The 16,686-nt window shown below is 35.0% G+C and overlaps 2 protein-coding genes across 2 annotated transcripts; both read left to right on the top strand.

Annotated features, from left to right (window-relative positions):
• Positions 1-212: 212 nt before the first annotated feature.
• On the top strand, positions 213-5,751 carry LOC111920767 (uncharacterized). The gene is made up of 2 exons (XM_023916324.3): positions 213-4,814; positions 4,969-5,751. The coding sequence occupies exon 1, from the start codon at positions 894-896 to the stop codon at positions 2,241-2,243; it is 1,350 nt and encodes a 449-aa protein (XP_023772092.1). The 5' UTR covers positions 213-893; the 3' UTR covers positions 2,244-4,814; positions 4,969-5,751.
• Positions 5,752-15,034: 9,283 nt separating this feature from the next.
• Positions 15,035-16,424, top strand: LOC111920765 (probable sugar phosphate/phosphate translocator At1g12500). Its single transcript, XM_023916323.3, has one exon. It carries the CDS (start codon positions 15,116-15,118, stop codon positions 16,184-16,186), a length of 1,071 nt encoding a protein of 356 aa, XP_023772091.1. The 5' UTR covers positions 15,035-15,115; the 3' UTR covers positions 16,187-16,424.
• Positions 16,425-16,686: the final 262 nt, after the last annotated feature.

Raw genomic sequence — 16,686 nt, 5'->3', positions numbered from 1 at the left:
TAGATTGTGAAGAGATGATGCAACTAGCAATTATTATCTATGGTTCAATAAATTCTAGTTTTATTTTTAAAGTTTGTAAGCTTTAGTTATTGTGTAATATACTTTTAATGTAACGATCATTTCCAAATAAGTACACAAAAAGAATACATCTTTCCAAATATTGTCTATATATAGTACAACGTATGTAGTTGACAAGCACCGGAATAGACAAACTAACAGGCGTTTCTACTTCTAACTCAATAATACAATAATTATTAATAATATATTAAATGTATTAAAAATTATGTAATGTATGGGTTGGTTTAAGTTCCTTTCTACATATTGGGTTGGTAAAATAATATACAAAAGTTGAACATACGAAAGACGCTCTCACGATGGAAGATGGATGGACGGAAGTACGGCGGAGGAAAACGACGGCAACCACAGGAAACACGGCGGAATAGACCACTTTCTTCGTCACCAACATTCCAAACGGAGCAACAAAGTCTGAATTCAGGAAGATCTTCTCACGATGGGGCAGATTATCGGACATCTACTTCGGCGGGCACAAAGGAAAGAATGGGAAAAACTATGGCTCCATAAGATTTCTTGGAGTTCCTAATGCAAAAGATTTGGAGTCCAAGTTAAACGGAGTGGCTTGCAGAAACAACAAGCTTGAGATCAACATCGCTAGACACAGCCGGAAAACATATCCGCCACCCACTGGGAAAACCAGCGAGAGAACAAGAACTATAGCTCCATCCATGATTAAGAATAAATCCATCGGCGGAGGGCATACTGATTATCGAACTTACGCCCAAGTTACAGGTAACCACAACTCATGGAAAGCTTATTAGATTCATTCATATCATCATCAATCACCCTCACCTGTCAGACTAAGAGTGGACGAAGGCATGGATCGCAGGTTAAAAAACTTCACACTCATCGGGGAAGCGAAATCTTTAGACCATCTTGGACACATGCCAGCACTCATCTCCATTCATTGCGAACATCGCCCCTCAGTTAAATATATTGGAGGTATGCTTGCACTGTTAAGCTTTGAATCCACTGTCGAAGCAAGAGAATTCCTAGGAAATGAAAGGAATTGGACTAACACCTTCAAATGGTTGAAGATGGGATCACCTGAGGTTAATAATAAATTTGAACGAGTAACATGGATAAGGCTAGTTGGTTTGCCTCTTAGACTATGGAGCAACACTAACTTCTCATCCATTGTGGGCAAGTTTGGGAAGATTGTTGTGCCTCTAGATCACACCACTAATCGTGTTGATCTCTCTGTGGCGAAGATAGCCATAACCATAGAAAAACCAACCGAATTCAACGAAGAAATACTAGTGGAAGCGGATGGACAGTATTATCAAGTGGGTATCATAGAATACGAAGATGAACCATGGTTTCCATTTAAATTCGATGAAGAAGAACAACCATACGCAGACTCGGACAGGGAAGGAAAAGATGAATCGATGATTAGTGAATCTGAAAACTCAGATTCCAATGATGATGAAGAAGGTGTATCGGGAACATGGATTAACGATATCGAAGAAGGAGAAATCGCCCAAGAAGACACCATCAACCCTCCAAGTAGTGATGGCGTTGGCCTACCGCCACCAACCACGGTGGCCGGACAGGTCGGAGAGGTGAAGCTAACCGAGACGCCGACAAAGTCATGCGAATCAGACACGTTGGGACCAGAGGTCGAGAATATGGGAGTCGAAATGTCAATCAAATTCCAAGAAAAATCAAACATTAATGGTAACATCATCTGGTTTGCCGCCCTCCCCAACCAGATGGACCCATCATCGATGGACCCACAACCTTTAGGCTCATCTTGGACCGCTACCTTCCCGGTTGCGTTAGCCCAATCTGGGTGCTTTGGCCCATTCCCTTCGTTTGTATCCACTCCACAAGAAACAAGTCAACTGAACTCAGAAAATGGTCAAAATAGAGATCAGATTCGGTCTTCTCTAAAAAGGCGTCGCCTACATAGATCACCTTCTGGTGAAATCTTACTGTCATTCCCAACTTTTCCCCTAATCTTTGACAACGAAGATAATCAGGCTCCAAACACAGCTTCCTTCCCCATCGATGCACAACCCAATGACCCCGCTAACCTAGATGTTGAAACACCCGAAATTGAAGCAACAGTAGCTGTGGCCTCCCTAATTGGGTTCGAGATCGAGCCCAATAACAGCATCCTAGCTGAAGTACTTGGCGTATCAGGTGTAAACAATGCTCCCCAATGAATTTCCTTTCCCTAAATATCAATGGCATCGGCGGCGAACATAAGGTGGCCTGGATTAGAAGATTGAAAAGGAAACACAAAGTATCATTTATGGCGATTCAAGAAACACAACAATCAGATGCTGAACAAATAGATGCAAGAGCTTGTTGGGGCGATACTGAATTTGGAGTCAACCATACAAACTCTATTGGCAGGTCGGGTGGATTATTAAATTTGTGGGATTCCAAGTCCTTCACATCCACGGAAGTTATCTCCTCGCATAATTACCTCATCAATATAGGAACATGGGTGGGCATCTCTACACCAGTCATATTCGCCAACATTTATGGACCTCAGCCGATTCGTGAGAAAGCAAAGTTATGGGAAAATTTGAAAGAAATAAAACAAGAAAGGAAAGGAGTGTTGATCATCATGGGAGATTTTAATGTTGTAAGAAGGCCTGATGAAAGATTCAATTCGATCTTTTGCCCTCGTACAGCCAAGGATTTCAACAACTTTATCCTTGATTCGGGTCTCATTGACTTGAAAATGGGTGGTTTCAGATACACATGCTGTCGCAGCGAAGGAATCAAACTAAGCAAATTAGACCGATTCCTGATTAGCCCGGATTTTCTTGGCATAGCTCCAAAAACCTTCGTAACTGCTCTTCCTAGAGAGTTATCCGACCATAGCCCCATACTACTCTCAACTAATTCCCCGGACTTTGGTCCCCCACCATTCAAACTCTTCAATTCCTGGCTTCTCAGAGACGGCTTTAAGAAGGCGTTCATAACTAGATGGAACAATTTCACAGGATACGGAACACCTGATCAATACTTGGCTGCTAAACTAAGGCATGTCAAAGATGCACTAAGAAAATGGAGGGCAACAGAACATCCCAAAGAAGAGGCAGCACTGATTAAGTTCAGAAAAGAGGTAGAATGGTTAGATCACGAAGCTGAATCAGGAACCCTCAATCCAGAAGAAGTGCACAAAAAGACGGGATTGTTTTTAAGAAAATCTCAGAACTGGAAAAACTCAAAGCGAGTGACATGAAGCAAAAATCTCGGATCAAATGGGCCGTCGATGGGGATGAAAATACCCGTTGTTTTCATGGCCTGGTAAACAATAACAACCGGAAAAATGGAATAGACGGGCTCATGATTAATGGCACCTGGTGTACCGATCCTGAGAAAATCAAACTTGAAGCCTTTAAATTTTTTGCAAACAAATTCAAAGAAAAATGGCCCTCAAGACCTAAACTTAATAACAACCACTTCAAGAGGATCACCCCTGCTGACTGTCAAATGCTCGAAGAACCCATCTCATTGGAGGAAATCAAAGCGGCAGTGTGGGCGTGTGGAAATGAGAAAGCACCGGGACCCGACGGATATACATTCAAATTCATAAAGAAATACTGGGAAGTGTTGTTGGGAGATATTGCTGCAGTGGTTACATTCTTCGAATATCATGGGAAACTCGATAAGTCATGCAATTCATCGTTCATCTAACTTATCCCTAAGATCAAAGACCCCATCTCGCTTCGGGATTTCAGACCCATCAGTCTGATTGGTTCTCTGTACAAAATTATTGCCAAGATCTTAGTGAGCAGAATAAAGAAAGTGATGAGGAGTTGTATAGATGATGTGCAGTCAGCGTACGTAGAAGGAAGAAATATCCTTGATGGGCCGTTAATAGTTAATGAGATCTGCTCCTGGGCAAAGAAGGTGAAAAGGAAAGTTCTGCTCTTCAAAGTGGACTTCGACAAAGCATTCGATTCCATTAACTGGGGATTCCTTGACTCCAATCTAAAAATTATGGGGTTCGGTGACAAATGGAGGGCATGGATTAAGGGGTGTCTTGAATCATCTAAAGCATCAGTCTTGATTAATGGAAATCCGACCAAGGAATTTTCAATATCAAAAGGGGTTCGGCAGGGTGATCCACTTTCACCGTTTCTCTTCATCATAGTAATGGAGGGTCTAAGCGCTGCTATGAAAGTTGCATGTGAGATTGGTGTCTTCAAAGGCTTAGTTCTACCACACGGGGTAGCAACCATCTCTCACATACTATATGCTGATGACGCATTGTTCGTAGGAGAATGGTCGAAAAGAAATATAAAAAAACCTTGCAAGGATTCTGAATTGTTTCCATGTTTCTTCGGGCCTCAAAGTTAACTTTGATAAGTCCAAGGTTTTTGATATAGGCGCTGACTCGCAAGAAGTCTCCAGTTGGGCAGCAACCCTCGTTTGTAAACCATCATCTCTCCCTTTCACATATCTTGGGGTCCCGATCGGAGCGAACATGAATCTTTCCAAGAACTGGAAACCGGTGATCGAGAGATTTCATAAAAAAACTTTCCATTTGGAAAACTAAAACGCTATCATTTAGTGGTAGACTAACATTAATTCAATCGGTATTGGGCAATGTACCAAGCTATTACCTCTCAATATTCGTTGCTCCAGAAGGGGTAGTAGAAAAGTTGGAAAAAATTCGCAGAACTTTTTTATGGGGAGGATCTGAAGGAAAAAGATGCATTTATTGGGTCTCTTGGGACAAAGTGATTGCTTCTAAAGAAGATGGTGGTCTCGGGGTCAGTAGCATTAAATCATTAAATATTTCTCTCATTATGAAGTGGTGGTGGAGATTGAGGTCTGAACCTGCAGCCCTCTGGGCCCATGCCATAATCAGCATGCATAATTTTAAAAACAAACCTGACCTCTGTTATGCCAATAAATACATATCAGGCACATGGAAAAACATTGCAAGCATTGGCAAGCATCTTCAAAAAAAAGACATCCCCATTGATTCGGTGATATCCAAAGAATTTGCCCCCACGGGTACGACATGGAAGTGCCATCTCACGGGTGACGAAACTTACTCAGTGAATGTTCTTCGGAAAAAATTGGATTTTAACCTTAATGTAAACATTGGACGTTTCACATGGCTAAAGGAGGTTCCAATTAAAGTTAATTGCTTCATATGGAGGGCTAAATTGGGCTAAATATCTTCTGCTGTAGGTCTCTTGTCTAAATATGCGAAAATGGTTAGGATTTCAATGAATGTTCAGACCATGCCCTGATTGGATGCAAATATGCGAAAATGGTTATGCAAGGGGTCTTTCAATGGTGTGGTGTTGCCATGGACGAGGTCGGTACAGTAAACGACATGATCACATTTGTAAATTCACATTTCGGATGCTAAAAAAAAAGAGAATGTTCATGGGAATATGTTACGGTATGCTTTGGAGTATATGGAAAGCTAGAAATGAAAGAGTCTTCAAAAATAAACGGGTGTCCCCTTATAAGCAGGTAGACATTATCAAATCGATCACTCACCTGTGGATCAAAAATAAGGGTAAAAAAGGCAACATTGATTGGTTAGCATGGTGTAATTGCCCATTTTTCTGTTTGTAAACGGTTGCCTACATTTTGTATTCCTATCTTCCTCCTCTAGTCACTTGCTAGAGGTTGGTTTTTTAATATATATATTTTATTTGCTGGTTCAAAAAAAACATATTGGGTTGGTTTCCATTTTGTGGGTTGGTTATAAACATCCAAACCAAACCCAAACTAAAATTTTCTATTTTAAAAGGCCCATACCCAAAATCGATTGTTTTGGTTTGGTATCAATTTTATCAGTTTTCTAGTTTCCTATTTCGATTTTGAACACACCTAATATTACTATATAATATTATCAAGTCATTTCCAAGAAGGTCTTCAACCTATTTGATAAAATATCTTACCATATAACTTACTAGGGAAAATGACATATTGACCCTACAATGTACTAAAAATTTGTTAATCCAGTCATTTAACTTTTTTTCGTGCTTTTTAAGAGAAAAAAGTTAATTTTGTCAGGTCTAATTAGTCATTTTGGACAAAATGAAGGGCTCACCCGGCTATCCCTTTGCCACATAGACATTTGTTGACTCATTTTTTCTTTAACCCACATTCACTTTCAATGTACAACCTCGTGAAGCACCTGATAAACCTAGTACCATTCATCTTCTTCCCCATCCTAAACCCACCTTATAACTCTATAACCAACCTATCACTAATAATCGGTTCATCTACCTCCCTACACCATAAACACACACACACACGCACATAAATATTGTTGTTCATGAGAATAGATCAATGTAAGTATGGCTTCTCCAAGGAGAAGAAGGTCATCATCCTCGGAGACAGCCGGTGCGTTATAAAACGTGATCAAATGCAATAATAATAATAATAATAATATATGAATAAATTATAGGAATCTGACATTTCTGTTTGACCATTTACGAGATTCAAATCATGTTTATTGTAGAATACTTATGAATAAATTTGTCTGAACTTTGATCGGACATTATGTATTTGGTAGAAGCTTTCCTTAATATCTGTGCTAATCTATGTTTATTTAATAATCTGGTGTATGGTTGGGAAAATGTCTCTAATGAGTTAGTAAATTCTAATTACCGATCTATTTATTTTCAGTATGTTGATGTTTTATGGGCCCTGATTTTGTTTCGCATTTAATGATTTAGATATGTATGTGAATCGCAAGTTTAACAATCAGAATGACACTACAACTAAGTGAATATCATATATCATGTAGCTGATCAAGAATTTGAAGATCGAACATTGTTTTCATAATTTTTATGCTTGATTGTTTGCTTGCTAACGTCTAAAAATGATAATTATTTGTATCATAGTATTCTATTTTTTCCTTCTAATTTGAAAATATGCCTAATTATAGCATTCTACTTTCATATTTCTTAGGAAAAGCAACGTACTTCATTTTTTACCCATTGTAGCAATGTACTTTAACTTTCTTGCCCATAATAGTAATTTACTTTTAGTTGATTCTTACCTCGATATCCAGTTTCATTTATTTGCAGGCGAAGTACTTTGGTTGCACCCGTTATAGCTACACATTTTGTCTTTATTACCTATAATAGCAATTTACTTTCTGTAGATATTACCCATAATATTCACTTTAACTAAAACCTTACGCCATAGACACACACCTCAATAGATTTTTTAGACTTTTTTATTGATGTGTTTGATATTTTGTCCAAGAGTATCATTTTGTCGTCCTCATTTTAGACATTATATATATATATATATATATATATATATATATATATATATATATATATATATATATATATATATATATAGAGAGAGAGAGAGAGAGAGAGAGAGAGAGTTATGTTCAAATGTTTCTACTATCTATTGTGTGTATGTATAATTGATTATGGACCAATCATTTTAGTTATTTTAAGAAAATAATTAATACATATTAAATGTTGAAGGTTTAATTAATACTCATTATATATTTAATATGTAATATGCATTAATTACTTTCTTACAATAACTAAAATGATCAGTCCAGAATCAATATTGCATGCACACAATAGATTGTTAGAACACAATAACCTAACCCTTATCTATCTATCTATCTATATATATATATATATATATATATATATATATATATATATATATATATATGTGTGTGTGTGTGTGTGTGTGTCCTTTTTATTGATGTGCTTGATATTATGTCCAACAATGGTCTAACACATAATCATTCCGTCGTCCTCATTTTAGAATATATATATATATATATATATATATATATATATATATATATATATATATATATATATAATACATTTATTGTATGGTTGTATGAATAAATATGTATCATCACATAAAAAGAATGACGGGCTATGAAAGGTTTTTATGTTGTTAAAATGGAATAACATATGCTATATAACCACACTTATCGTATAATAGTAAAAATACATACAATTTATTTAACGCATGGCCATATTCTAGGAAAATACTTAGTCAAAACTATTAATTTAATCAATTTATTTAACTAAATAAAATAAAACAATTAATATTCATATTAATATATTTTGATTTCATGAGAAACATTTTGATTTCATTTTTTAAGAAGTTAGGAACCGCCGTGAAACGAACTTCATTTTTTAGGAATTACATTTATTTTTAAAGAATAAAACTAAGAATGTTTAAATATGAAAAAAAAAAAAAAAAACATTAAAATCTAACAAAATTATTAATATATTTTGAAAAAATATTGTTGCTAATACATTGTGAGAGAGTGTGAAATAAAAGAATACGATTGGATGTAAGAATAAAAACATTCTTGGCATATCTCTATTGATTGGTTTTTTTTATAAAAAAAATGCATGTTTTACTTAAAATCCCACTCAGTCACATGCCAAAATTTATATGATCTTATTTTGAAATTTTGGTTGCCATTAGATCTAACAATGGGGCAAGTTTGAAGCGAATCGATCTTGATTCAAACCCTTTTAATAAATTTCAAAATCCGATCCAAACCGGCTCCGTAACCCACAAGGTTTTGAATAATCAAATTCATACCCTTATCCATTGAATCAACGGATATCCAAACCCGCCCCATAACCCATATGCTTTTTGAATTATCAAACACATTTTACTTAATTCATAAAATAATATTTCTTAAATAAAACAAATGTTGATTTAGAAAACACATTACGTACTCGAGGACTTCCTATTGAAATTAAAAATCATTATTGTAGTAACTTCTGATTTATTTTTACACTCAATTGTAGTGATAGAGAATAGCAATGACAAACTTTGTTTCAGTTGATGAATGAATTTATTGATTTATAAATGAAATATAATAATTGCTTGATGAAATATAAATGAAATGACATCATAATTTTTAGTAGAAGACTGAAAGTCTAGAAGTCGATTCCTTGATTTTTATGTATAAACAGTTTGGACTTTGGCATTTTCCCTTTGGACTTTTGATTAATTAAAATTAAACTTTAAGCAACATAAAATATAAACCAATAATTCGAAAATTATGTGGGGCGGGTTATAAACGGAGCAGATCAGTAATGATCCATACCCGTCCCTTTTAATAAAAGGGTTAGCGGGTATGAGTTGTTAACGGGTAAATGAATCAAAAACTATGCTCCAAACCCATATAATTCTTAAGGGTTTGGATCGGATCAGGGTCAAAACTCGCTCCATTGCCAAGTCAATGGTAACAAAGAACAACAAGAACAATTCATGTTCTTAAGATTTTATACAAATTTTTTCATAAACTTTATTAAACGTCAAAAACTACGAAGTTTTATGACGACCACCTTGTTTATAATAATCTAGGAATCACCTAATTTAAGAAACAATATAAATTCAGAAGTTTTTATCCTATTGAGAGATAATTGCTAATCAAAAAAAGTCTTTACAAAAAAATGTGAAAATAAAATAAAACTTATAAAATTAAATCTTCAAATTACGATGAAATCCACCACATCATTTGGTTTTAATTATTATGTTCTGCCCCTGCGGAAAAGATGGTTACTTAGAACTCTTGGTAAATGCATGAACAGTTTCTGTCATTAGTCAGTGCTTAAGAGTTATGCTTACGAGTAACTCTGGTTGCCATTAAATTGATATGTTAATTTCTGCCAACCCATGTAGTGGAATCCTTATTGCTGCATCTCGGTAATGCTTGTAGCAATCCTTCGTTGGTAACTCGACATCTTTTGCCCAAGATGTATATATCCCGTCACACACAAACACACATTAATTCTCTCTCCAATCTCATTCTTTTTATATTTCTCTTCCCCGCATCTTGGCTATGTAGCTTTCTGTGATTGATTTGACAATAGAATGGTCTTGGCAATGACATGTTATCAAGGAAAAAAAAAACAAATAGTGGGTTAAACGCAAAAGCTATAAAAGGCGAAAATTTCAAAATTAACCAATTTACAATACTTAATCTAATAAAACAAGGTTTTTGAAAAATAATCATGTAGTCTGCACGGGCGTTCTACGAACTCGAAATGTCTTATGTCGAGCCATGTGTCTTCAGCCGCCTGTCAGCTAATGGCATTTATTTCACCTCAATTTGTTTTTAGTCATATTTTTTCTTTATCAAAGAAATTTTAAAAAAAAAAATCTTAAAATTTAATTCTCTATGACATAGTCATATATATATATATATATATATATATATATATATATATATATATATATATATATATATATATATATCCCTTAATTTTTTAATTTTTTATACAAACCTTAAAATATCTTCAAAAATCATGGAAATTTAAGAAAAACTTCTATTCACGATAATATAATGTTTGTAAAAAAAAGTTTTTGAAGTGTTTATATGTACATTTTAAGAAATACTTGTTTTGTAAAATATAATCGGATTTTTTTTTCTCCAAATTCAAAAAATCAAATGAAAGAGTTATTCTTTTTACTGTTTTAGTAAGTCTATAAAAAATCAAAAACATTAATATTAAAGATACCTATATTTTGTTTACAGGAATCCAAGTTTTTATAAATACCAAAACGTGAAAATTTTGTTATCCAAATAAAAAATTTTATATATCATATGTTATGAACTTTTCAAAAATAAATTTTATAGAATAATTTTTTTATATCAAACTTTAATTTTGAGAAATATTCGTTTTCGTTAATTTTTTATTTTCGTAAACACCAAAAATATGTTTTTTTTTTTTTTTTTTTTTTTATGTAAAATTTGTTTCATAATAAATTTTGGTTCAAACAAAATTTATATCTTACAATGTTTATTTATAATATTTTGTATCAAAACTTAATAATCATAAACATTTTTTATCAAATAATTTTTGTATCAAATCATTTTCAAACCAAATAAAGTCGTTTGCTTTAGATTTTGGTTATTAACAAATCTTAGTTCAAAATATTTTGGTAATAACATTTTGAATCATAACAAATTAAATATCAAAAACATATTGAATCATAATATTTTTCTGTACAAATTACTAATAAATTGTATAAAAAAATCATTTAAATTTTCATTGTATTTGGAGACAACTTCTGTTGTGTGCTTTAAAAAACCGTTCTTTCTAACCAAAATTTGTTGAATGGTGATATTATTAGCATTGGGATCTATGCCCTTGACTTATGTATTTGGAACCAAGGTTGGGATGGGAAGGATAAGTATCAGACGACTTGTTAGGTTTATGATTTTAACTTCAACTTGGTATGGACCAAAAGTAACAAGACAGAAGTGTAGAGTGCTTCAAGACCTTTTCGTGGATATATAGAACGTCGAAAACGGAAGTCTAACGAAGAAGTTATGGTCGTTTGAAGTTTAGCTGGAAATGAGGATTTGAAAGTACGTTGGGCGTATATGGGGAGTACGTTGGGTGTACTTCATTAAAGGAATTGTGAAACCCTTTTGGAGTACGATGGGCGCACCTGAGTTATGTTGGGCGTAATTACACATAATGAAAACCTTAAATTTTAAGGTTTGGACCCTATTTAAGCATCATTAACTCTTGGAACCCTTCCTATATTCAGCCTCCATCCCCCTCAACCTGTAATCTCAAAACACTATCCTTAGTTTGAGTGATTTTGAGCCTTTTGAGTGAATTAGAGTGTTCTTGGTGCATATTAAAGAGGAAGGAGCTCATTGGAGAAAAGTTAGTTGGCTTAGAGCTTGTAGATCCAGACATTATTCATCTTGATCTTTCTTCTAGAGGTAAAAAGCTTGAAAATTTATGACTCTTTAGTGTAGAATCTTATGCTTTTTGCTCCCATGAGATGATTCTTGTGAGTAAATGCTACTCAAGAAGCTTTAGGTTGTTTCTTTTGTTGTTTCTGAGGTCCTTAGTCCATAAAGTTTTCATCTTGATGGCTATGGACCAACCATGCTTGAGTTATGGATCATTAAGTGAAGATTTGGACATAGGGCATGGTTTTGTGCTCCATTAAGTCATGCAAAGGAGTAAAGTTGCCAACTTTATGTATTAAGACATTGTTTTGAAGTAGATATGTAGTTTGGACGTGGAGAACTTAATGGATTAAGCCTTCTATAGAAGAAAATGCTCACTTCTCAGTATGTTGCGCAAACTGGGTCAGCAGCCTGTCATTTGGTCAAACATCGAGTACGCAGGGTGTACGGGTTGGGTACGTCTGGCGTACACTCAACATTGGATTTGGACTTGTTTAGGCCATTTTGGGCTTCTGGTTCTTTTGGATTTGGACCATGGAATTATGGGTCGATTAAGGGAAAGGGTAAAATGGTCTTTTACCCTAGAAGTCGGGATTACGGATTTAGACCCTCGGTTACGGCTTATTACTTGATCAGGATGTTATTTGATTATGTTTAGTGCGGGGAGTTTCCAGTTCGACAACCCAGGTGTTTATTTATTTAGCAGCGGATCGATGTGAGTTTTCTCACTATACTATGTAGGATGCTTGTTGTCTTTGTGATATTTGCATGTGGTTATGTGGGCTAGGCCCAAAGGCATGTATGATGGGCTAGGCCCGGACTTGTATGGTATGTGGTATTTGGGGGAACTCACTAAGCTTTGTGCTTACAGTTTATGTTTAAAATATTTTCATGTACTTCTTGTTTTGGTGGCCCAGCTTGATCGCACTACATCCCCAAAGTTTTATTTTCCGCATTAGCATATTTTACTATGATGTTTTGAGAATATTATTGTTATTACTATCTTATGAAACAAATGGTTGATCGGTTTGGTTTAATTAAAAGTGAAATTTTTATCTATAATTTTTGGGACGTTACATTGCACTTTTGGGAGAGCAAAAAAAAGTTGGAATATGAATAACGTGTCGAGAATCTTACCTTATCAAAAATTGATGTTTAATTTTCGGTTACAAATCGTAATTAAGAATGATATTAAATATATTGTCGGTTAAGAGTTGTATTTTAATGCCAATTTAGTTGTTTTGTTGGTTATAGTTTGTAGTATAAATACAACAATTTAACACTCAGACAATGCAACTAAACTCTCTTCTTTCCGGTTCATCTTCTTCGTTTTCTTGTTGTATAGAAAGGATAATCTAGGCTTATTGAGGGTTTTGATGGTCTAGAAGAACCACTTCAAGCTGTTGTATCGGAAACAAACACCCGGTACCGGACAAATTTGTTTTAAGGGCAATATGTTAAACACATGCCTCAGCCTTTGTTATTTTCTTGTTTCTTTTCGTACATTTCCGTAATATTATTCTTACAATCTTAAAACAAATTCATTTGTACGAAACGAACTAGAAATCAGAAACAATTTTACTTGCATTGTTTTTTATATTTAACAAATTTCATGAGGAAAGCGGGAAAAAACTATTTTTTTAGTTTTGTTGATCGTTTTTGATAAACACGAATTCAAACAACAAAAGGAAGACAATATTTCCAAAACTTTGAGCAATTCATTAAAATGATTAATAACATCTTTAAGAGTGTTCTTGGCAATATTTTGGCAGCCATTAGCCATCAAAAACACACCCAAAGTGGCTGAAAATTAATCACACAAAATCACAAGAATCGAAAGTATAAAGAAAAATAATCTATGATAGCAATTTGGCAACAATTCACTCCAATTTCAACCGATTCATCAAAAAGTTAGAACAAGAACACAAGAAGAGGAACAATAAAAGATTTTACCACTTGAGTGATCGGCTCTCATAGCGCTAATTGCACTCCAAAACCAAGGAACAGTGGGGAATTTAGGATTGAAACTCACAGTGTCCATCTTGAATGAGGTGACAAAATAAATTAGTCAAAAAAATTTGGTACCGGGTCGGGTTGCCAATAATACAGTCTAAGGCACTTCTAATATCTATCTCGTTGATTTACATAGTATGACTCATATTTAGTCTTTTTCTAGAATTCATGATAGCAATTTTCATATACTTTGAGAAAGATGTTTGTTTCTCATTTTTTTTTCATTTTGTTTTTCATGATCATGAAATGGAAAACTTGTTTCACATTTCACATTATATCTTAAAATATAAACCAGTTTAATAAAATTAAAACAAACAACATCATATACAATACAAAATTTTCTAATCAATGAACAATTAAAACAAAAGAAGAGATTCTTTATTATTAATTTTAAACAAGAAACAAATAAAGAAAATTAATATTTTGAAAAGACAATATTACTTAACTGATTTCCAAACTCTGAATTCTGATTTCAGATTGTTTCAAAATATTAAAACTCACCTAAATGAAGGAGTAATCCAAAGGGGAGTAGAGGGCATACAACACCAACAAAACGGACTCAAGGTTGTAGCCACGCAGATGGTCGTCGGAGAAGGCAAACACCAGTGGAGTGGAGATGGACAGAGCCATAGAGAGCGTTAGAGAGTGGACCAATGGTAGAACTGCGATCTTTTGAAGCTTTATGATGGTAGGGCTGAAAATCGAAGAAGCAAAGTGTGTCCTGTAATCAACTACCGGAGACAAAGGACCAGAGGCGGCAACGAAATGTGGAAGAGGGCGGCGACGTCTGACGACAAAAAATCGTTTAATATTTGTTTTTTAGGGTTTTTTTTTGTTCTTCTTAATTAATATTTTTCATCTCACATGTTTGATTTTTATCTTAAGACATCATCAAGTTCAATTGTAAGGACACATTCAGATCCACCCAACTACTTTTTACTATTTAATTTTGTTCGATTCCAGTTAATCAGAAAATCATATGTTTTCTGTTCTACATCCGTTGCTATAACAAATGAAAAATATCATTATATTGATGTGGACAGTCTTCCAATTATAATTATTTTTCTGATTTAGAAAAATAGTAACATATATTAAGTGAACAAAAAAAAACACAAATACGATTCTTCCAAATCCATAGTTAAAAAAGCTGCATTACTATTAATAACTTTAAGTTGTGTATATATATAAATAGAACTTTGAGGACGCAGAATGTCATAACGTTTAAACATCAGGGTAAGTTATAAACTTTTCTGACTTATCAGTATATCATAGTCACCTGTACTGCACACATCTCATTTTCCCAGATCCAATCCGAATCTTAACGCAAACACATTCAGCTTCACTGTGTGTACACCGTCAATGGTGGAGGCTCAGTCATGGACCACTCGCCGGAGCAGCAATCCTAGGTTAGAAACCTCCGTCGACATCCCGACCACGCCCACCGGTGAAGTCCGTTACGGCACCAGCAACAACATTTTCGCGGCCTTATCTATCACATCAGTCGTTTCTCCGACAATCTTAACGGCTCTGATCATCGCGTCATGGTACTTATCCAACATCGGCGTCCTCCTCCTCAACAAATACCTTCTCAGCTTCTATGGTTTCAGATACCCGATCTTCCTCACAATGCTTCACATGATCTCCTGTACTTTCTACAGCTTGATCGCAATCCGGTGGTTCCAGATCGTTCCGTTTCAACAGATTTCATCTCGAAAGCAGTTTTTTAAAATATTCGCATTATCCGCAATTTTCTGCTTCTCAGTCGTTTGTGGAAATACCTCACTCAGATACCTGCCTGTTTCATTCAACCAAGCTATTGGAGCAACGACGCCATTTTTCACAGCGATCTTCGCTTTCCTGATCACTTGTAAGAAGGAGTCTGCTGAGGTATACTTCGCTTTAATGCCAGTTGTATTCGGAATCGTTTTGGCGAGTAACAGCGAACCATTGTTTCATTTGTTTGGATTTTTGATGTGCGTGGGATCCACCGCTGGCAGAGCGTTGAAGTCGGTGGTTCAAGGATTGTTGTTGACGTCGGATTCGGAGAAACTCCATTCAATGAATCTCTTATTGTATATGGCGCCAATGGCGGCCGCGATTTTGTTACCTTTTACTTTGTATATAGAAGGGAATGTGTTGGGCAAGACATTAGAGAAAGCGAAAAGTGATTCGTTTATGGTGTTTTTGTTGATCGGTAATGCTACAGTGGCGTATTTGGTGAACTTGACGAACTTTTTGGTGACGAAGCATACGAGTGCATTGACATTGCAGGTGTTAGGAAACGCCAAGGCTGCTGTTGCAGCGGTGGTTTCTGTAATGATTTTCAAAAATCCGGTGACGGCGATGGGGATTTCCGGTTTCGGGGTGACGATAATGGGAGTAGTGCTTTACAGCGAGGCAAGAAAAAGATCTAAAGTCACAGTTCACTGACAGCCAAAAAGAAAATTCACTGGTGCACGTTCTTTTCCTCTTGCTGTCATTTGATCATTGATGCCTATTTAATTTCATTTCTTTCTCAACTTAATTGAAAGCAAAGAACATCACACGATTAGATTGTATAGTATTTCATATTACTGTATACCATTCATTTACAGAACATTCCCCTGTTTCTGTCTGTACCTTTTTACACGTTATCAGCAACATGAAGTTAGAATACAAATTTCCTGAATTGAAAGATTCTTGAAATGATATTATTTACCGTTTTACAGTCATATCTGTAGAACACTGGCTACCTACTCGATTTAGTTGATCATGGATATGTGATTATGCTATAGATTGAAGATTAGCAACCTCTGAATGTTTGGTGTATTGACTATATTGAGTGTGTTCCAATTCATCTTTACCTTTAATATGAGAATAGAATAATAGTATCCCTCTGAATGTTTGGAGATATGTGTATTGTGGTCCGATTTAAGTTACTTTTACTGACT

The sequence above is a fragment of the Lactuca sativa genome, chromosome 3 (genome assembly GCF_002870075.4).
Source record: "Lactuca sativa cultivar Salinas chromosome 3, Lsat_Salinas_v11, whole genome shotgun sequence".
In the NCBI taxonomy this organism is placed as follows: Eukaryota; Viridiplantae; Streptophyta; class Magnoliopsida; order Asterales; family Asteraceae; genus Lactuca; species Lactuca sativa.
The sequence above is the reverse complement of the archived record's forward strand: the minus strand, read 5'-3'. Positions and strand labels throughout refer to the sequence as shown.